The sequence below is a fragment of the Podarcis gaigeae genome (genome assembly GCF_964106915.1).
Source record: "Podarcis gaigeae genome assembly, chromosome: 2".
NCBI lineage: Eukaryota > Metazoa > Chordata > Lepidosauria > Squamata > Lacertidae > Podarcis > Podarcis gaigeae.
This window is the reverse complement of record NC_139679.1, coordinates 34592055-34606869: the sequence shown is the minus strand read 5'-3', so window position 1 is coordinate 34606869 and position 14815 is coordinate 34592055. Positions and strand designations below refer to the sequence as shown.

The window sequence follows — 14815 nt, the reverse complement described above, 5'->3', positions numbered from 1 at the left end:
AAAAGCTTGTGTTTTGGGGTCGAGGTGTCACATCATGAAATCAGGCCAGAATTTAGGAATGCTCAATTCAAGTCATGTCAAGGTGACATGTTTGATGGGTGCGGTCTCTCCTGATTTTTGCTGGAGGAATTGCAACTTTCCAGTTGCGGTATCCCCTCCAGTTGGGAACTTTCCTTTTGTTTTCTCGAGACTGCCATGCCACTACTCTTGTGGGCTTTTGTGGCACAGGGGGCGACACTGTTTGAGTTGATGGGGCCCAGGTGCAAGAGCCTCTTAAAAGTTTGCTGCATGGTGCTTGTGTGGGAAAGTGATCATTTCTGGCCTCCAGCCATGCGGCCTCCACTATCCCAGATTACTGTGTATAACATGTGTGCATGCAGGTTATCATACGGTGGCAACCTGCTGTCAAAACACTGCCCTGACCAGTTCGCCACACTACCACAAAGGCTTCTGCAAGTGCATCGGTGGTCCCATGCAAGTGGAACCTTTGGGTCTGTGGGTGGAAGCGAAGCGATTGGCTAAGTGCTGTGCAGCAGCACACGTAGATCTGCTGGGGAGAGCTCAGGGCCATGTGCCAGATTGGCAAGCCCTACCGAAGCAACGCCCGAGCCTTGTTTGCTTGCGGCTCACCTTTCGGATCCCAGGTTCGGATTTCAGAGCTTCGGGAGCTGGTGCTACGTTTTGCTTGCTCCACCTGTGGAGGCTTAGCTTGAACAATGGAGGTAGTTTCTCAGAGGCTCCGTTGCAAGAAACCAGAAGGGAAGGGAGAAGAAAGTGAAATGCCAAACGGGCCCTTGGAAACTCACATCCCGCTTTCCACAAGAATATGATACATCGTACTGGCCGACACGTATATAAATTGCAGTTTGCTGACCCATCACGTCCCGCTTTCCTTGCCCAAAGATGTTAATTTTCCCCAGAGGAAAGGGATTATATCTGGAGACAGGTCTGGGCTCATTTAAGTGCTACACCAGACATTTGCAAATCATTGTATTTCCCCTAGGCTCTCAATAAGGCCAATATTGATGTACAGTGGTACCTTGGGTTACAAACGCTTCAGGTTACAGACTCCACTAACCCAGAAATAGTACCTTGGATTATGAACTTTACTTCAGGATGAGAACAGAAATCGTGTGGCAGCGAGAGGCCCCATTAGCTAAAGTGGTACCTCAGGTTAAGAACAGTTTCAGGTTAAGAACAGACCTCCAGAACGAATTAAGTTCTTAACCCGAGGTACCACTGTAGTATAATCACTCCTTTCAAGTGAGCCCATGGTGTCCCGTCCCGTCCCCTCCATCCCCCCCGTGATTCCATTCAACCTGTTCCTTCTCTCTTTGGGTTTCTCTGCTCCCTTCTTGCTCTTACTTGTGATGGATCTCTTTGTGGCTCTGCCTTCTGTGCCCTTTTGCAGGTGTTTGCTTAGTAGCAACTCTCTTGAGTCCAAAGGTAGAGGGAGGAAGAGCTGAGATTGAACCCTGTACTGCAAAGGCCTTCAGCTGCGCATCCTGGATGTTGCTGGACCATACAACTGCCTTGGCCGAGCTGGCTGGGGCTGATGCGAACTGTAGTCTTAACAACACCTTTGAAGAAGGCTGCTGTATCCCCTTCCTTTGGGAGGTGGGCTGGCACCCGCGAGGATTTCCTGTTGTTCTCAAAACACGCCTCTCTAGGAGAAGCAGTGTGTAGAGCTCAGGCATAGAGTGGGAGGTCTGGGAAAGACCAGCACTAGGGATTTCTGTAGATGATTCACTCTTATCTACAACCAAGTGGCTTTTATCACTGCTTCAGGCCTAATGTCAGAATCCCATATACCAGCGGTTGAGATGCTTTACTGCCGCCACCTAGGTGAATCATTATGTACACAGACAATATCCTATGCGAGTGGGAAGGATGTTTCAGCTGCTGCAGTTAAATATCCCAAATAACTAAGGTGGCTCACACACCAAAACAAACAAACAGACATGATGCTGTAAGGTGCTGGATTACATATCAGAGGCTAGCAACAGACAGGAGGTAGATTGGGATCTGCTAGGGTAGTTTGCAGTCTGTTGACAATGGTTTCAGAGGCTCAAATATTTACAGGCAGCAACAACAAAAAAGGCTTACCTACTGCCACCCGCTTTCCCTTTAAAATTAGGCTGAGGAAAAGCTTAGGAGGAAATGAAGGGCTTTTGTGTTTGTGAAGGGGACAGCAAGTTCAGTTCCTGCCCTGAAAACAAGTTGGCTGTGCCTCAGGTGCACGGTGTTCTTTTAAGTTTCTTCCCCCATCAGCCACAACTTTGCACTTGGGGGGTTTCTCAGGTTTCTAGTAAAAAAGATGGTAGATGCCTCAAGCCAGGAGCTCCTCCCTCATTCCTTCCTGAGAGGATGGAAGCCATCTCTGGTGTCCTCTGGCTGGTTGCCCAGCCATAACTTTCTGTTGTTCTCTGAGGCCTCTTCACGAACCAGGATTGATATAATTTTGCCATATACCAAAAGTTGGGGTTCCTAGCTGGGTTTAGCTAGGAAAGTGTAGCTTGCTGGGAAGCTCTTGGCTCTAGAAAACTGCGCACTGAAAAGTGATTCAACGACAGCATCTGTCGGAGAAAAAAACAGCTTGTGAGTGTTTGTTTTCAGAGGTGAAACTTTTCAGTCAGCGCTGTTGTCACATGAACACGAAGAGGCTTTGACTAATTGAGATTTGCAGTCATTCCGCTTCTGTGAAACACATGAGGTCCAGAAAGGCAGCTTAGAAATACTTTTAAAATAAAAAATTAAATAAGCACGGGGCTCTGGACAGGGTGGTTTGATGTCAAGGCCTTTCTGCCGCCCTGACTCCTAGGAGGAGGCACGGCCATTTTGTTTATGACCCCAAGCCAGTGACTGACCTTGAGGCACAAGCTTTGGCCATGAGTGAGGAGCCTGTGACCCTCCAGGTGTTGTTACTTTTGATCTGCGCAATGGAACACATTGCCAGCTTGCTGAACACACACCCCGGAGTTGCGCGAGAGGAAAGCTCGGCTTGTATTTTAATTTTCCTTTCTTTCACTCCATGTAGGATTGCCCCCCTCCTTACTTCAGCAGCAACCAGCGTCTGGTGGGACCACCGTCGGGGACGCCGCGTCTGGAGAGTGCAGCTGAAAACCCTGGCGTCCAGGTGAGGGAGAGACTTTCCTTCCTGAAAGTTTGGGCGAATCACCTGTAAAAGGAGCGTGACCTGTGCAGGAGAAGGGGGCTTGCTTCAGGAGGCCAGCCAAACACCAGGGAGGGAGTTGGAACCGCTGATGATGGATCCTTGGAGGTTGTCCCCTCTAGGCAAGAGGTTGGGTCAATGAAGAGGGAGAAAAAGCACCAGGTCCATGGGGCTGGTGGTTGTGGAAACCCCTGGGCAAGGGGCACGAGCCTCAGCAAGTGCCTGGTTGTACCAGCACTTGTTGAACAAAGCATTGCTGGCATATTCTCTGTTCCAAGAACAAGGCTTCCACAGACCCAGCATTTTCACAGTGTGGCTTTTATGGCTTTGCACACATGCAAATAACACATTTCGACACCCAAAGAGGGAAGCATGGAGAGTATCGTGCCGCATGCGAGAACTGGCACTGTTTTGCTTTCTTCCGAAGGACGCTTCTCCCATTATAGGCAAGCGGCGGATTTTTGTCGTCAAGCCAATTCCTAAAAAGTAAAGTGGGAAGGCAACAACGGACAAGCCCCCGAGATGGGTGTATCATCCGGGTGCATTTGTTAATGGTGTCCCTCTGTGCGTCTAGGGAGATGAGCTGTTCTGTGTCGGACCCCCCAGCAGCTACCAGCTCCCACCGTGGGAGCAGCCGCGGCTGCCGAGCTACGAGAGCGTGCGGAAGAAGGATCGCCAGCGGGAGATCCACCAGATGATTGCCGAAAGGTTCGGCTTGTGGGCGGAGATCTCCCCAGAGGTAAGCAATCTTCAGCAAAATAATAATAATAATAAAACAACAACCTTCCACCCTACCACTATCTTAGGGTATAGAATTATCCCGCTGGCAGGTCTCTAATTATAGAACTTGCCCGGAGGTTCCTCCTCCTCCTCCTCCTGATACCTTGAGACCTGGCTCTATCTTTCCAATGGCATTTTTATCTTGGAAGGAACACAGTGTTCCAGGAGGCTCCAGCACTAAGCCACTTGTTTACATTCCTTCTGGCTAATGATTCATCTTGTATCTTTTGGAAAGAAGTGCTTCTGTCTTCCACAAGGAGCCAAAACAGACACGGTGGCAGCCAGGGATAAAGCCTCTGAGGCAGTGCAAAGTGCCTTGCCATGCCCCTGGCTGTTCTGTTGCTGCCTGCCCGGGTCACAGGAGGGTTCTCAGACCAGAGGGCCCTCTGCCCAGGATCCCCTTTAACCTGGAGCTAGGAATATAGGAAATCTCAGGCCCAGAGACCTCCAAACTTCTCTGTCTGGCCCCCAAACTTCTCTGTCTGGTCCCCAGGACTCTGCCCAGGCCACGCAGTTCCTTGCTTTGCACCCTTTTTGAGTGTTTTTGCCTGGCTGGAATGTGTCCTTCCACTCTGATAATGCCTCTTTCTTGCCTGGCTGGAGGGTAGACAGGTGCGTAGAAACGTGCCTACTGCACAAGAACAAGATTTACACCCGCTGCTCTGCCCCTTTTTGCCTCTGACTCCAGAAGGAAATGATACCTTTGGATGTGAAAAGGTTCCCTGTGTCTGCTGTAGCCAAGCAGTGATTCCCCCCCCCCCCCGAGACTTGAAGTTGGCATAATGGAGGAAGCGTCAGTGCTTGTACACGCATCCTGTTGTTCTCTCTGCTCACACATTTTGTGTGTGTAGTGCTTCAAAAGTCTGCAAAACTTATTTGACCAAAGATTTTTATAGTGTACATGCCTCTCCCCCTCTCATTTCTGTCCTCCCAAGGTAGAATAGGCTGAGGCCCAGGGTCACCCTGTGAGTTTCACAGCTGAGTGGGGATTTGAACCTGGGTTTCCCAGGTCCCAGGCCATTACTCTGACCAGTATACCACCCTGGCTCTCCAGATGAGAATGGGGCAAATGAAACCAATGCTTTACACCACAGGAAACCTCTTATCAAAAACAAGGCCAGTTCCTTTTTTTTTTTTTAAGCCTACTTCCACAGCTTAAAACAGTCTGAAGCCCATTTCAAACAGGTTTAAATTTACAGTGAAGAGAATAGAGTAGTTTGAAAAGGCAAAATAATTTTGCTGTGGGATGCTGGTGTTCCACTCAAATGGCAGCTATACTTGGTGCGTGTGAATTAGCATTGGCTCCTCTAAGGATGAATAACAGTAATAATAGTAGTAAAAAATAAAATAATAAAGTAAAGTAAAATAAAATATTTATTATTTATAACCTGCCCATCTGGCTGGGTTGCCCCAGCTACTCTGGGCAGCTTCCAAAAATTATAAAAGCTTAATAAAACAACAGAATGTTAAAAACTTCCTGATACAGGGCTGCCGTCGAAGGTCTCCTAAAAGTTGTGTAGTTCTTTAGCTCCTTGACATCTGGTGCGAGGGCGTTCCACAGGGAGGGTGCCACTGCCGAGAAGGCCCTCTTCCTGGTTCCCTGTAACCTCACTTTTTGCACTGAGGGGACCGGCAGAAGGCCTTCAGTGCCAGACCTCAGTGTCCAGGCTGAATGACGGGGGAGGTGGAGATGCTCCTTCAGGTATACTGGGCCGAGGCAGTTTACAAACTCAGCTGGGTTGTAAATGTCATTGAACTGGGGGGGGGGGGGGGGGAGAGAGAGATTTACCGTATTTCTGAGTAGCCGTGTAGAAGACTCAAGCTTTATGTTCATTCTTCTAATGGACTTGAGCCTTACAAGTACTCTATCAAAGGAGCAATAATGGTAGTCAGCACTCTCGCAACCACTTACCATTTATATTGCATACTTAAAGTGCTTTCAGCAGATAGGTGAGCCTTCATAACAACCCGCAGTCTAGATAAGGAGAGGCCCAGAGCGGATAAGCAGGGGCACGTGTTGCAATGAACGTTACAAGCTGATCTTTGTACTTGGATCGCACATCTGCCCTCGGACAGTATTCATGATTTTTCGTTCTCCATCTTTTCCCTGCCTGATTTTAAGATTTGCTTTCCCTGGGCTCTGAACCCTGAGAGATGGGTAGGCAAGGATGGTTTCTGAGTTTAATTGGGATGCTCACCACCCGGGTAGTTTGACAAGGCAGAGAAGGAAATAAACAATTGTCTGACTTTCAGAAGACACATGGGCAGCATATAAATAAGTTGTGGTGGTGGTGGCTCTTGAGTCCCTGTGTTAGGACAGAAAAATGGCTTCCTTAAATAAAGGCACAGAAAGGAATTTCCACCCTGCAGGTCAGGTAGCCTAGACATCTTTAGGCCATCAAAACCACACCTGGCTCAGAGAAAGGTAGGGCAGCCAATGCATATTTTTGTTTGAGAGACAGACAGACAGACAAACAGACAGACAACCCACAAAGTTGCTATATTTATATATTGAGGGGAAAACAACAACACAGACATAACCAAGTTCAAGGCCAATGAGAGACAGCATGCGTCCTTTGCCTTTTAATTTCATTGCCGGCATTATCGTACTATAACTTTTGACCTACAGATACTTCTAGTCTTAGTGCAAAGGTAGGTGCAAGGTTGGTCAGAATCTACCAGTAGATCTCTGGCTCATTTGTAATCCAGGCCACTGTTTGAACATGTGGCTTTAGCGTATGGCTCTGTCCCTATTTTGGAACACATTCTCCCCATGTGCCAGTGGCCTCTAGGTTTATCTATTAAGAGTTGCCTATGGCGCATGAATCCCTGCGGCGGGGTGCGCTCCCGCTGCTCGGTCCCAGCGCCTGCCAACCTAGCAGTTCGAAAGCACCTCCGGGTGCAAGTAGATAAATAGGGACCGCTTACCAGCGGGAAGGTAAACGGCGTTTCCGTGTGCGGCTCTGGCTCGCCAGATGCAGCTTTGTCACGCTGGCCACGTGACCCGGAAGTGTCTCCAGACAGCGCTGGCCCCTGGCCTCTTAAGTGAGATGGGCGCACAACCCCAGAGTCTGTCAAGACTGGCCCGTACGGGCAGGGGTACCTTTACCTTTACCTTTATGGCGCATGAAATTGTGCCTCAGTAGAATTTTACCTTTCTACAACCTCCAGAGTCCCTTGTTTCCAGTTATCCTGCAATTAATTAGATGACCTCAAGAAAATTGGGCATCCTCTATCACAAAACCGCAAGCTGTGGTTGAAGCCAAGCCTGCAAAGTTTAAACCAGCCACCACCAATCTGGTACAGTGGTACCTTGGGTTAAGTACTTAATTCGTTCCGGAGGTCCGTTCTTAACCTGAAACTGTTCTTAACCTGAAGCACCACTTTAGCTAATGGGGCTGCCTGCTGCCACCGCACCGCCGCTGCACAATTTCTGTTCTCATCCTGAAGCAAAGTTCTTAACCCAAGGTACTATTTCTGGGTTAGTGGAGTCTGTAACCTGAAGCGTATGTAACCAGAGGTACCACTGTACTTCCTTGATGTTCAGGACTTCAGCCCCTGCCAGCTGTGATGCAAGCGTCAATGCAAGCAATTAATCCGATTAATTGATGAAAAACTTCTTTATCTACAAAAAGCTGCCCCCCCCCCCTGTTAAATAGGCAGCGGTTCCTCCCTCACAACAATATATTTTTGATTCAAGTACATATAAAGATTACAAGATACGAACACAGGAAGCTTCCTTCTGCTGAGTCAGACCGTTGGCCCATCTCACTCAGCATCTCCCACACTGACTGGCAGCAGTTTGTCCTGGATTTCAGGCAGGGAGCCTCTCCCAGTCCCTTCTTTCCAGCTGGGGTTTGAAGTTGGGACCTTCTACATGCAAGGCAGATATGCTCTACCTCTGAGTTATGGCAAGCGCTGTCTCATAAGAGGCACCTGCCCTTTTCTGCCTCTTAGGACGGGATGCCTCTTCTAAGATAAGGTCTGGAATGGCACCTGCGTGCCGCTTCTAAGAAGCAAGGATGGTTCTAACTTTAAAACTGTTGGGTGGAATTCAGCGCTGCACTATTAACAAACCTGAAGCCCCTGAAAGTAACTTTTCTGAAGCAGGAAAGATAAGAAAGGCGCACAGAGCTCTACTTTTCAGATCTTTGCTCCCAGGACAGTATGTGCCAGGAAAGAAAAAGGCACTAAAGTCAAAATCCGTAGCTTGTGCAACATACAAAAAACGACTCCCTGATAGCTTTTTTGGAATAAATCAGAAATAAAAGAACCTATTGAATGCAATTAAAAATCAAGATGAATATTTAATACAATGTATATGTACCAGAGAACCAGTGTGGCATAAGGTCAGAGTGTTGGGAGAGGAGGGCTTGAATCCCCACTTTTACAAAAATTTTAGAAATTAACAAACCTGTCTGCTCAAGTATCTCAGCTTGTCAGATGGAACAATCCCCCCCTCCTCCCTCTATGTGCTGTGGGGGTGTCTTTTGACACCTCCTCCAAGCCACCGACAGGGAGGGGTGCAGGGGGAGGACAGGAGAAACCCTGTTGCGCAAGCAGAAATCACTGTAAAGCCTTCCAACGGCTCGGGAGCGCAAACCTCAAGGACTACCTCTTTCCATATGAACCTGCCCAGACCCTGAGATCATCTTTTGAGGCCCTTCTTCATGGGCCTCCTCCTTGAGAGGTCTGGAGGGTAGCAACATGAGAAGGGGCCTTCTCTGCAGTGGCTCCCCGTCTGTGGAATGCTGTCCCCAGGGAAGCTCACCTGGCGCCTTCATTATACACCTTTAGGTGCCAAGCAAAAACGTTCCTTTTTAACCAGGCCTTTGGTTGATCCAATTTACATCCTATGCCCTTTTAAAATGTAGGTTTTTTTGGAGGGGGGAGGGACTATTGTGGTGTTGTTTTTATTTTTATTAGATATTTTGCGGTTTTATATCTTGTATTTTATATCTTTTATTTTGTGACCCGCCCTGAGACCCCCCCTGGGTATAGGGCGGTATATAAATTCAGCAGCAGCAACAACAACAACATGGCTCTCTCCTTAGGTGAATCCCACCTCTTTTTTACACATTCAGGCTGCAATCCTTTGTCCACTTGCCTCTGAGTAAGCCTGTTAAACCATTAGGACTTACTCCTGGGTAGACCTGTCTAGGATTGCACCGTTAACCAGTCAAATCTGTGGCCTTCCAATCTGGGGGACGGTGTGGGGGTGTGCACATGTTATTCTTTTCGTTCGTTACTACGTTACGCATTTTTGTGCTTTTTATATTGTCAACTTCCGTGTGATTCTCGGGCGAAGGGCACTATAGATATTTAATAAATTTAATAAACAACTGTGTAACCTTATATATGCCTGCTCAGAGGAGCTGCAGCCTTAAACACGTACCATTAAATAACTCATTAATGAAATAATCAAGTAACAATACAGTCGTACCTCGACTCCCGAAAACCTTGAGAGTCAAACGTTCCGGCTCATGAACGACTGAAAACCGGAAGCAAGTGTTCTGGTTTTCGAACTTTTTTTGGAAGCCGAACGTCCGGTGCAGCTTCCACTATTGTTTCCGGCACACCTGCGCAATCGGAAACTGATCAGAAGCCGCGCCTTGGGTTTCTGAACGTTTTGGAAGTCGGCTGTAATAGTAAAACATATTTAAAAATTGAATCTGTTTTATCTCCCTCCCCCAAAAGGCATTTTTTTATTATTTAATGAATGTAAGGAATAGCTTAAAGGTCCAGTGTGTGAACAGGCTCACAGCAGGGAAGTGATCTGGTGTTCTTGTGTTAGAATATCCTTTTCTAGGAAGGCTACTCTTTTACTGTTAAAACCTGGATGGAAGCAACTTCTAACCACCATGAATATTTTCATTTGTTCATTTGCCCCTGAGCAAAAGCAAGCTGCTGAACCTGGGCAGAGGCCCCAGTGACAGTTGCTGCTCTTCAGTGAAGCAAACCAGGGACTGCTCTGGACTCAAGTGATCTCAGCAGAAAACCAGAGAACTTAAAGGGCTGGGGAAGAAAACTGCCCATCTGATAATGAGGATTTCTGCCAGTCTTCTGCATCCTGGTTCTCTAGGATGTTTGGAGAGTGGGGGGTTAACGGAAAGAAGAGTAGCTTTCGGCAGTGTGCCAGAGGGACTGAAAAGGATGCGAAACCCGAAATGCTTGTTACTAACAATGCACAAGTGTTTTGGTGGCAGAACTGCTGGGTCGATGGAGCATCGGATATAATTATAAAATAATAATAATAATAATAATAATAATTAATTATACCCCGCCCTTCCCGGTTCAGAAAACAGGGCTCAGGGCGGCTAACAACAAATTTAAAACACTTAATTGATGCAACAAAAAACAGCATAAAATACAGTATAAAGCATAAATAACAATAAATTCTGAATTCAAAAATCAATTTAGGGGGGGAATCCATCCAATATGAAGGCTGCTATAGCTGTTTGTGGTGGATGATGACCTGTGCTCCGAAAAGTGTGGTCGAAATGAAAGGGTTCAGCTCAGATCAGACCAGATTTCATAAAATCATACGCAAACTTTTACTAAAACAAAACTCCACAAGAGAGGGGGAAACTCCAAATAATGACACAGATTAACATAGCTCAGGAGGTAAGAAAACAGCAAAACTAACTTATCCAGGTAATTAACATAAACGCCTACACCTAAATCTCAGTAGGCTGAGCAGCAGAACAAGATGCTTTCAAAAGCCCAAAAACCTGCTTGGCTGGCTACCGAGAACTCCCAGCAACCCAGGTTTTATGAGAACTTAGACCATGGGTCTAATTAACTTGTGACACCGGCCTTAAAACCTTAACGGGAGACAGCTGTATATCAGCTCATTATTTCTGAGGTTCTAACCCATTCCCGTAAACCAGAGCCGCTACCACCACAGCCCTGCTTTTAACAGCGCCTGGGATTTGGGAGACCCTAATTCAAGTCCCCACTTGGCCATGAAGCTCACTGTGGGAGCTGGGACCAGTTGTTGTCTCTCGGCCAAATCTACCTCACACGGTTGGTTAGGAGGATAAAATGGCGGCATGCGTCTGAACTCCTTGGAGGAGAGGCAGGACATAGAATCTAATACTGTGGAACCTCGGGTTACAGAAGCTTCAGGTTACAGACTCCGCTAACCCAGAAATAGTACTTAAGGTTAAGAACTTTGCTTCAGGATGAGAACAGAAATCGCACGGTGACGGCAGCGGAAGGCCCCATTAGCTAAAGTGGTACTTCAGGTTAAGAACAGTTTCAGGTTAAGAATGGACCTCCAGAACGAATTAAGTTCTTAACCTGAGGTACCACTGTAGTATGAACAAACAGTGCAGCTCTTTGTCAGCATTGCTTTGGAAGACACCATGGAAGCAAATCAGCTCAGCTTCTGCCTCAGGAGCACACCTGTGGGCTGTGAATTGTGCGATGCAGTTGCATAAGGGGTGAGGCTCATGGAACCCAAGCTCACTGGTGTGTGGACATTGGGCAAAGTAGGTGTGGTGGAGGCTGGTGGGTGAAGCTGGCACAATAACTGAGCCTTGGCAAACACGTTCCGTAAAAAAACATTTGCATAGGCCAAAGTGGGCAGAGCCGTTTGTGGTTCTCTCAGGAGGTGGTATAACAAGCTACTTCTTATTTTTTACAGTTACCGCCACCCTACGAGCAAGCCCTGAGGTACCCTGCAACTTTACCAGGAACTGGAGCGGGTTCGGAGTTGTCAGCTGGACAGAGCTTGCCGGACATGTTGCAAGCTTCGCCAACTTACCATGCTCAGAGGAACACTTCAGTGTAGGCTGCAGGTTGGGTCCGTCCCCTCAGCCCAGCCCCGTGTCCGGGACAATGCCAGAGTTTGGGGTATTATGGGTTTCACCTGCACAGCAGCAGCCTGCCAAACCTTTCCAGGTGCAAAAGGAACTGGGTGGAACTCTCCAGAGCCGACACAAAGCCAAGGGTTTTTTTGTTCCCCATTCCTTTTCTTACTAGTATTACAGTATTGAGATCAAATGCTGGGAGATCGCCAGCTCTTTCTGGAACTGAGCCTGAGGACGGCTGGACAGTGCTGTGTACACCACTTGGGGGAAGCTATGGTGTCTCTCTTTTGAAGTATCCAAGGCCTGAGGAGTTTCGAAGAGACTAGATTTAGAGACTCCTGTCTCTCAGGGCAGAGGGCCGGAATCAGTTACCCTCAGGGCTGCCTTCTTGCCCTAGGAATTGAAAAGCCACGTAGAAAACTCTATGGAGATTTCAGCCTGCAGGGTCAAACTTTGGAACAAGCCAGCGAGAGGCTCCCCTTGTCGTTTTTTTTTCCCAAGAGGCAGATGCAACACTTCCTACTCAAAGGGCATCCTTGGAGGGAAACACCAGCAACTATTACATTAAAAAGAAAACAGTGGGAGCTGCCAAACTTGCAAAGTATTAAGCCTGAACAGGAGAAAGTTTCTTTTGTCTCTCTGGTTGTCTTAAGGAGTGTCGCTTATCAGGGATTGCAGCTTCAAGTGACAGAATGAATGTATTTTGCCTCCAGCTGTTTCTACTGATTCTCGGACAAATTCCAATGAGGATTTCTCTCTCTTTTCTTTCAATGCTGCAGGGCAGTTTTGCAAGTCCAAATAGGACAGCAGAAGGCAGGATCTGGAGCTTCTGCAGGGAATTCCCTCCCTTCTTGGGAGTCTGAAGCAGCCCAAGGTTTTAGGGGCCAAGCCATATAACCAAGAAAGGGTTACATGCAGAGACAAGAGGGATCTCCCCCAGGAGGGGAGGAAGGTGGTGATAACTGATAGATATCACTCCTTCATTGTTTACTCTCCTTGATTGCTCTGTCAGTTCGACTCTTTGATTTTTGTTATCTGGATGGTTGTTGTTTTTTGTATTTGACAAAGAGGCTTTTAAAATGTTCCTAATGCCATTGTTAAAACTGAAACAATCAGATCAGGAAAAAAAAATGTTTTGGGGGCCTCCTTTCCCATTGCAACTTTGTGAGTGTAATGCTTGGGGGGGGGGGTAGCCAAATTCCTTTGTGTGGAATTGAGAAGGTCAGCAGTGACTCTTTTGTTTCATACAGGTTCCAGCCTATAATTATGGCAAGTGCAGACACACAACACTAAGGCTGAATACACATTATTTTATTCTAGAATCCATGGAGACTGAGTTCTTTTTCCTCCCCTACGAACTCCCCACGCTAGCTAGCTACGTTGTATATTTTTGCCCCTGAAAACTTGACAAACTAGTTTAAATTCCAGAAATAAATCTCACTGCAGATCAGTTCTGCATTATTACCATTAGAAAACAGATGCAGGGACAAGGGAACTTCCCTCCCTTTCCACACACCCCAAATCTCCTTGGGCATCCACCACCCCCCCCCCCAAGCCTCTGCTGCGGATATCGACAGTGCAGAAGGTACACAGAGGCAGGGGAAGTTCTGTTGTGTTGCCAAAGACATCCCATGTGAGCAGCGATTTTGGTGGATTCAACCTGGTATCTACTGCGTTCATGCATGCATTGCATCATTTATTTTCCCTTTCCTTACTAGGTTTTTGTTTTTTTCCAAATGCTGGTGTTTCCTGTGTATATGGCTACGTGGTTTCAGATGGTAGAATTCCCCTCCCATCTGAAAATCAAAATGGAGGGAGCTACTACATCCCAGATTTTTTTTAAAAGAATGGATTAAATGTGCAGGAGGCAAAAGCAAACTGAGGGACATAACCAGATACACAGGGCAGACGAAAGCATGAAAGGGCAGCCTGCGGCACTCCTGGCTAGGAGCAGAATGGCCCAGGCGTCTCCCTAAAGCATTGCGTCAAGTCTGCCCTCTTGACTGTGCTAACAGCTGCTTCCCAGCTCAGTAGGCCAGAGTTTTTTAAAAACCAAACCACAGCGATGCCACTGGTCCTTCCTGCATATTTATAGTAAAGGTAAAGGACCCCTAGATGGGGTCCAGTCAAAGCCGACTATGGGGTACGGCGCTCATCTCGCTTTACTGGCCGAGGGAGCTGGCATTTGTCCACAGACAGCTTTCTGGGTCATGTGGCCAGCATGACTAAACCGCTTTTGGCGCAACGGGACACTGTGATGGAAACCAGAGTGCACAGAAACACCATTTACCTTCCCGCTGCAGCGGTACCTATTTATCTACTTGCACTGGCGTGCTTTCGAACTGCTAGGTTGGCAGGAGCCTGGACAGAGCTCACCACCGTCGTGTCGATTTGAACTTCCAACCTCCTGATCGGCAAGCCGAAGAGGCTCAGTGGTTTAGACCCCAGCGCCACCCACTCCCGCTATATTTATGGTAGCCGATGCTGGAAGGACAAGGCTTCAGATGCAGGGCTTGATATGTGTCAAAGCCAGCCAGCACCACCACAGAAGCATTTCAAAGTAATGAACCCCGGAAATAGAAATCGACTCTGAATCAGCAACAGACACTACAAAAACATCCAATGTCTGATTGCTTTGTGTAAGCAGAATGGCTGCAGCATAACCCTCAGTGCTTTTGGGCCCCAATGTGTGCTACTGCATCATGGACCAGGAGTATTTTGGGGAGATGCTGCAGCTACTTTGCCCAGTGGGTCTGCACGTGTTCCACTGCTGCCCTTCTGCACGCACCCTCCCAGTAAGTTTGCTATGCGGGTAGAGAAGAAGAGCCATCAGGGTGGGGGCACTGGGGAAGATTGCAGCAGAGGGCTCACTGCCCATGCCCTCCATCAAACCACTCCTGTGTTAAAATATTAGGAGAAATGATTGCATGTGCATTTATAGACGTTCAGGCTGCTGTGTGAAATGTTCTGAGAACTGCTAGAGTAACACTTTCGTGTTCAGAACCTGACTCCAATGCAGCCCATCAAAATCCTCCCATTACGTTAGAGC

General features: G+C 47.6%; 2 protein-coding genes across 6 annotated transcripts in view; both read left to right on the top strand.

The window, feature by feature from the left end:
• LOC310839435 (uncharacterized protein) overlaps nt 1-13604 on the top strand; it is a 22425-nt gene extending 8821 nt beyond the window's left edge. For 2 of the 5 annotated variants that reach the window (XR_014561495.1, XR_014561496.1), the window contains exons 3-5: nt 3038-3136; nt 3747-4696; nt 4751-5084. Coding sequence is in view for 3 of the 5 variants with exons in the window: in XM_083728082.1 (XP_083584208.1) it covers nt 1510-1617; nt 3038-3136; nt 3747-3911; nt 11601-11747 (519 nt within the window). In the remaining 2 variants the exon portion in view is untranslated. Of the gene's footprint in view, nt 1-1346; nt 1618-3037; nt 3137-3746; nt 4697-4750; nt 5085-11600 lie in introns of those variants that run through there. The other 3 variants (XM_083728081.1, XM_083728080.1, XM_083728082.1) reach the window with 2 other exon arrangements.
• Nucleotides 1-14815, top strand: part of LOC310839423 (uncharacterized protein) — a 137771-nt gene that overhangs the window by 90954 nt on the left and 32002 nt on the right. The window lies entirely within an intron of this gene.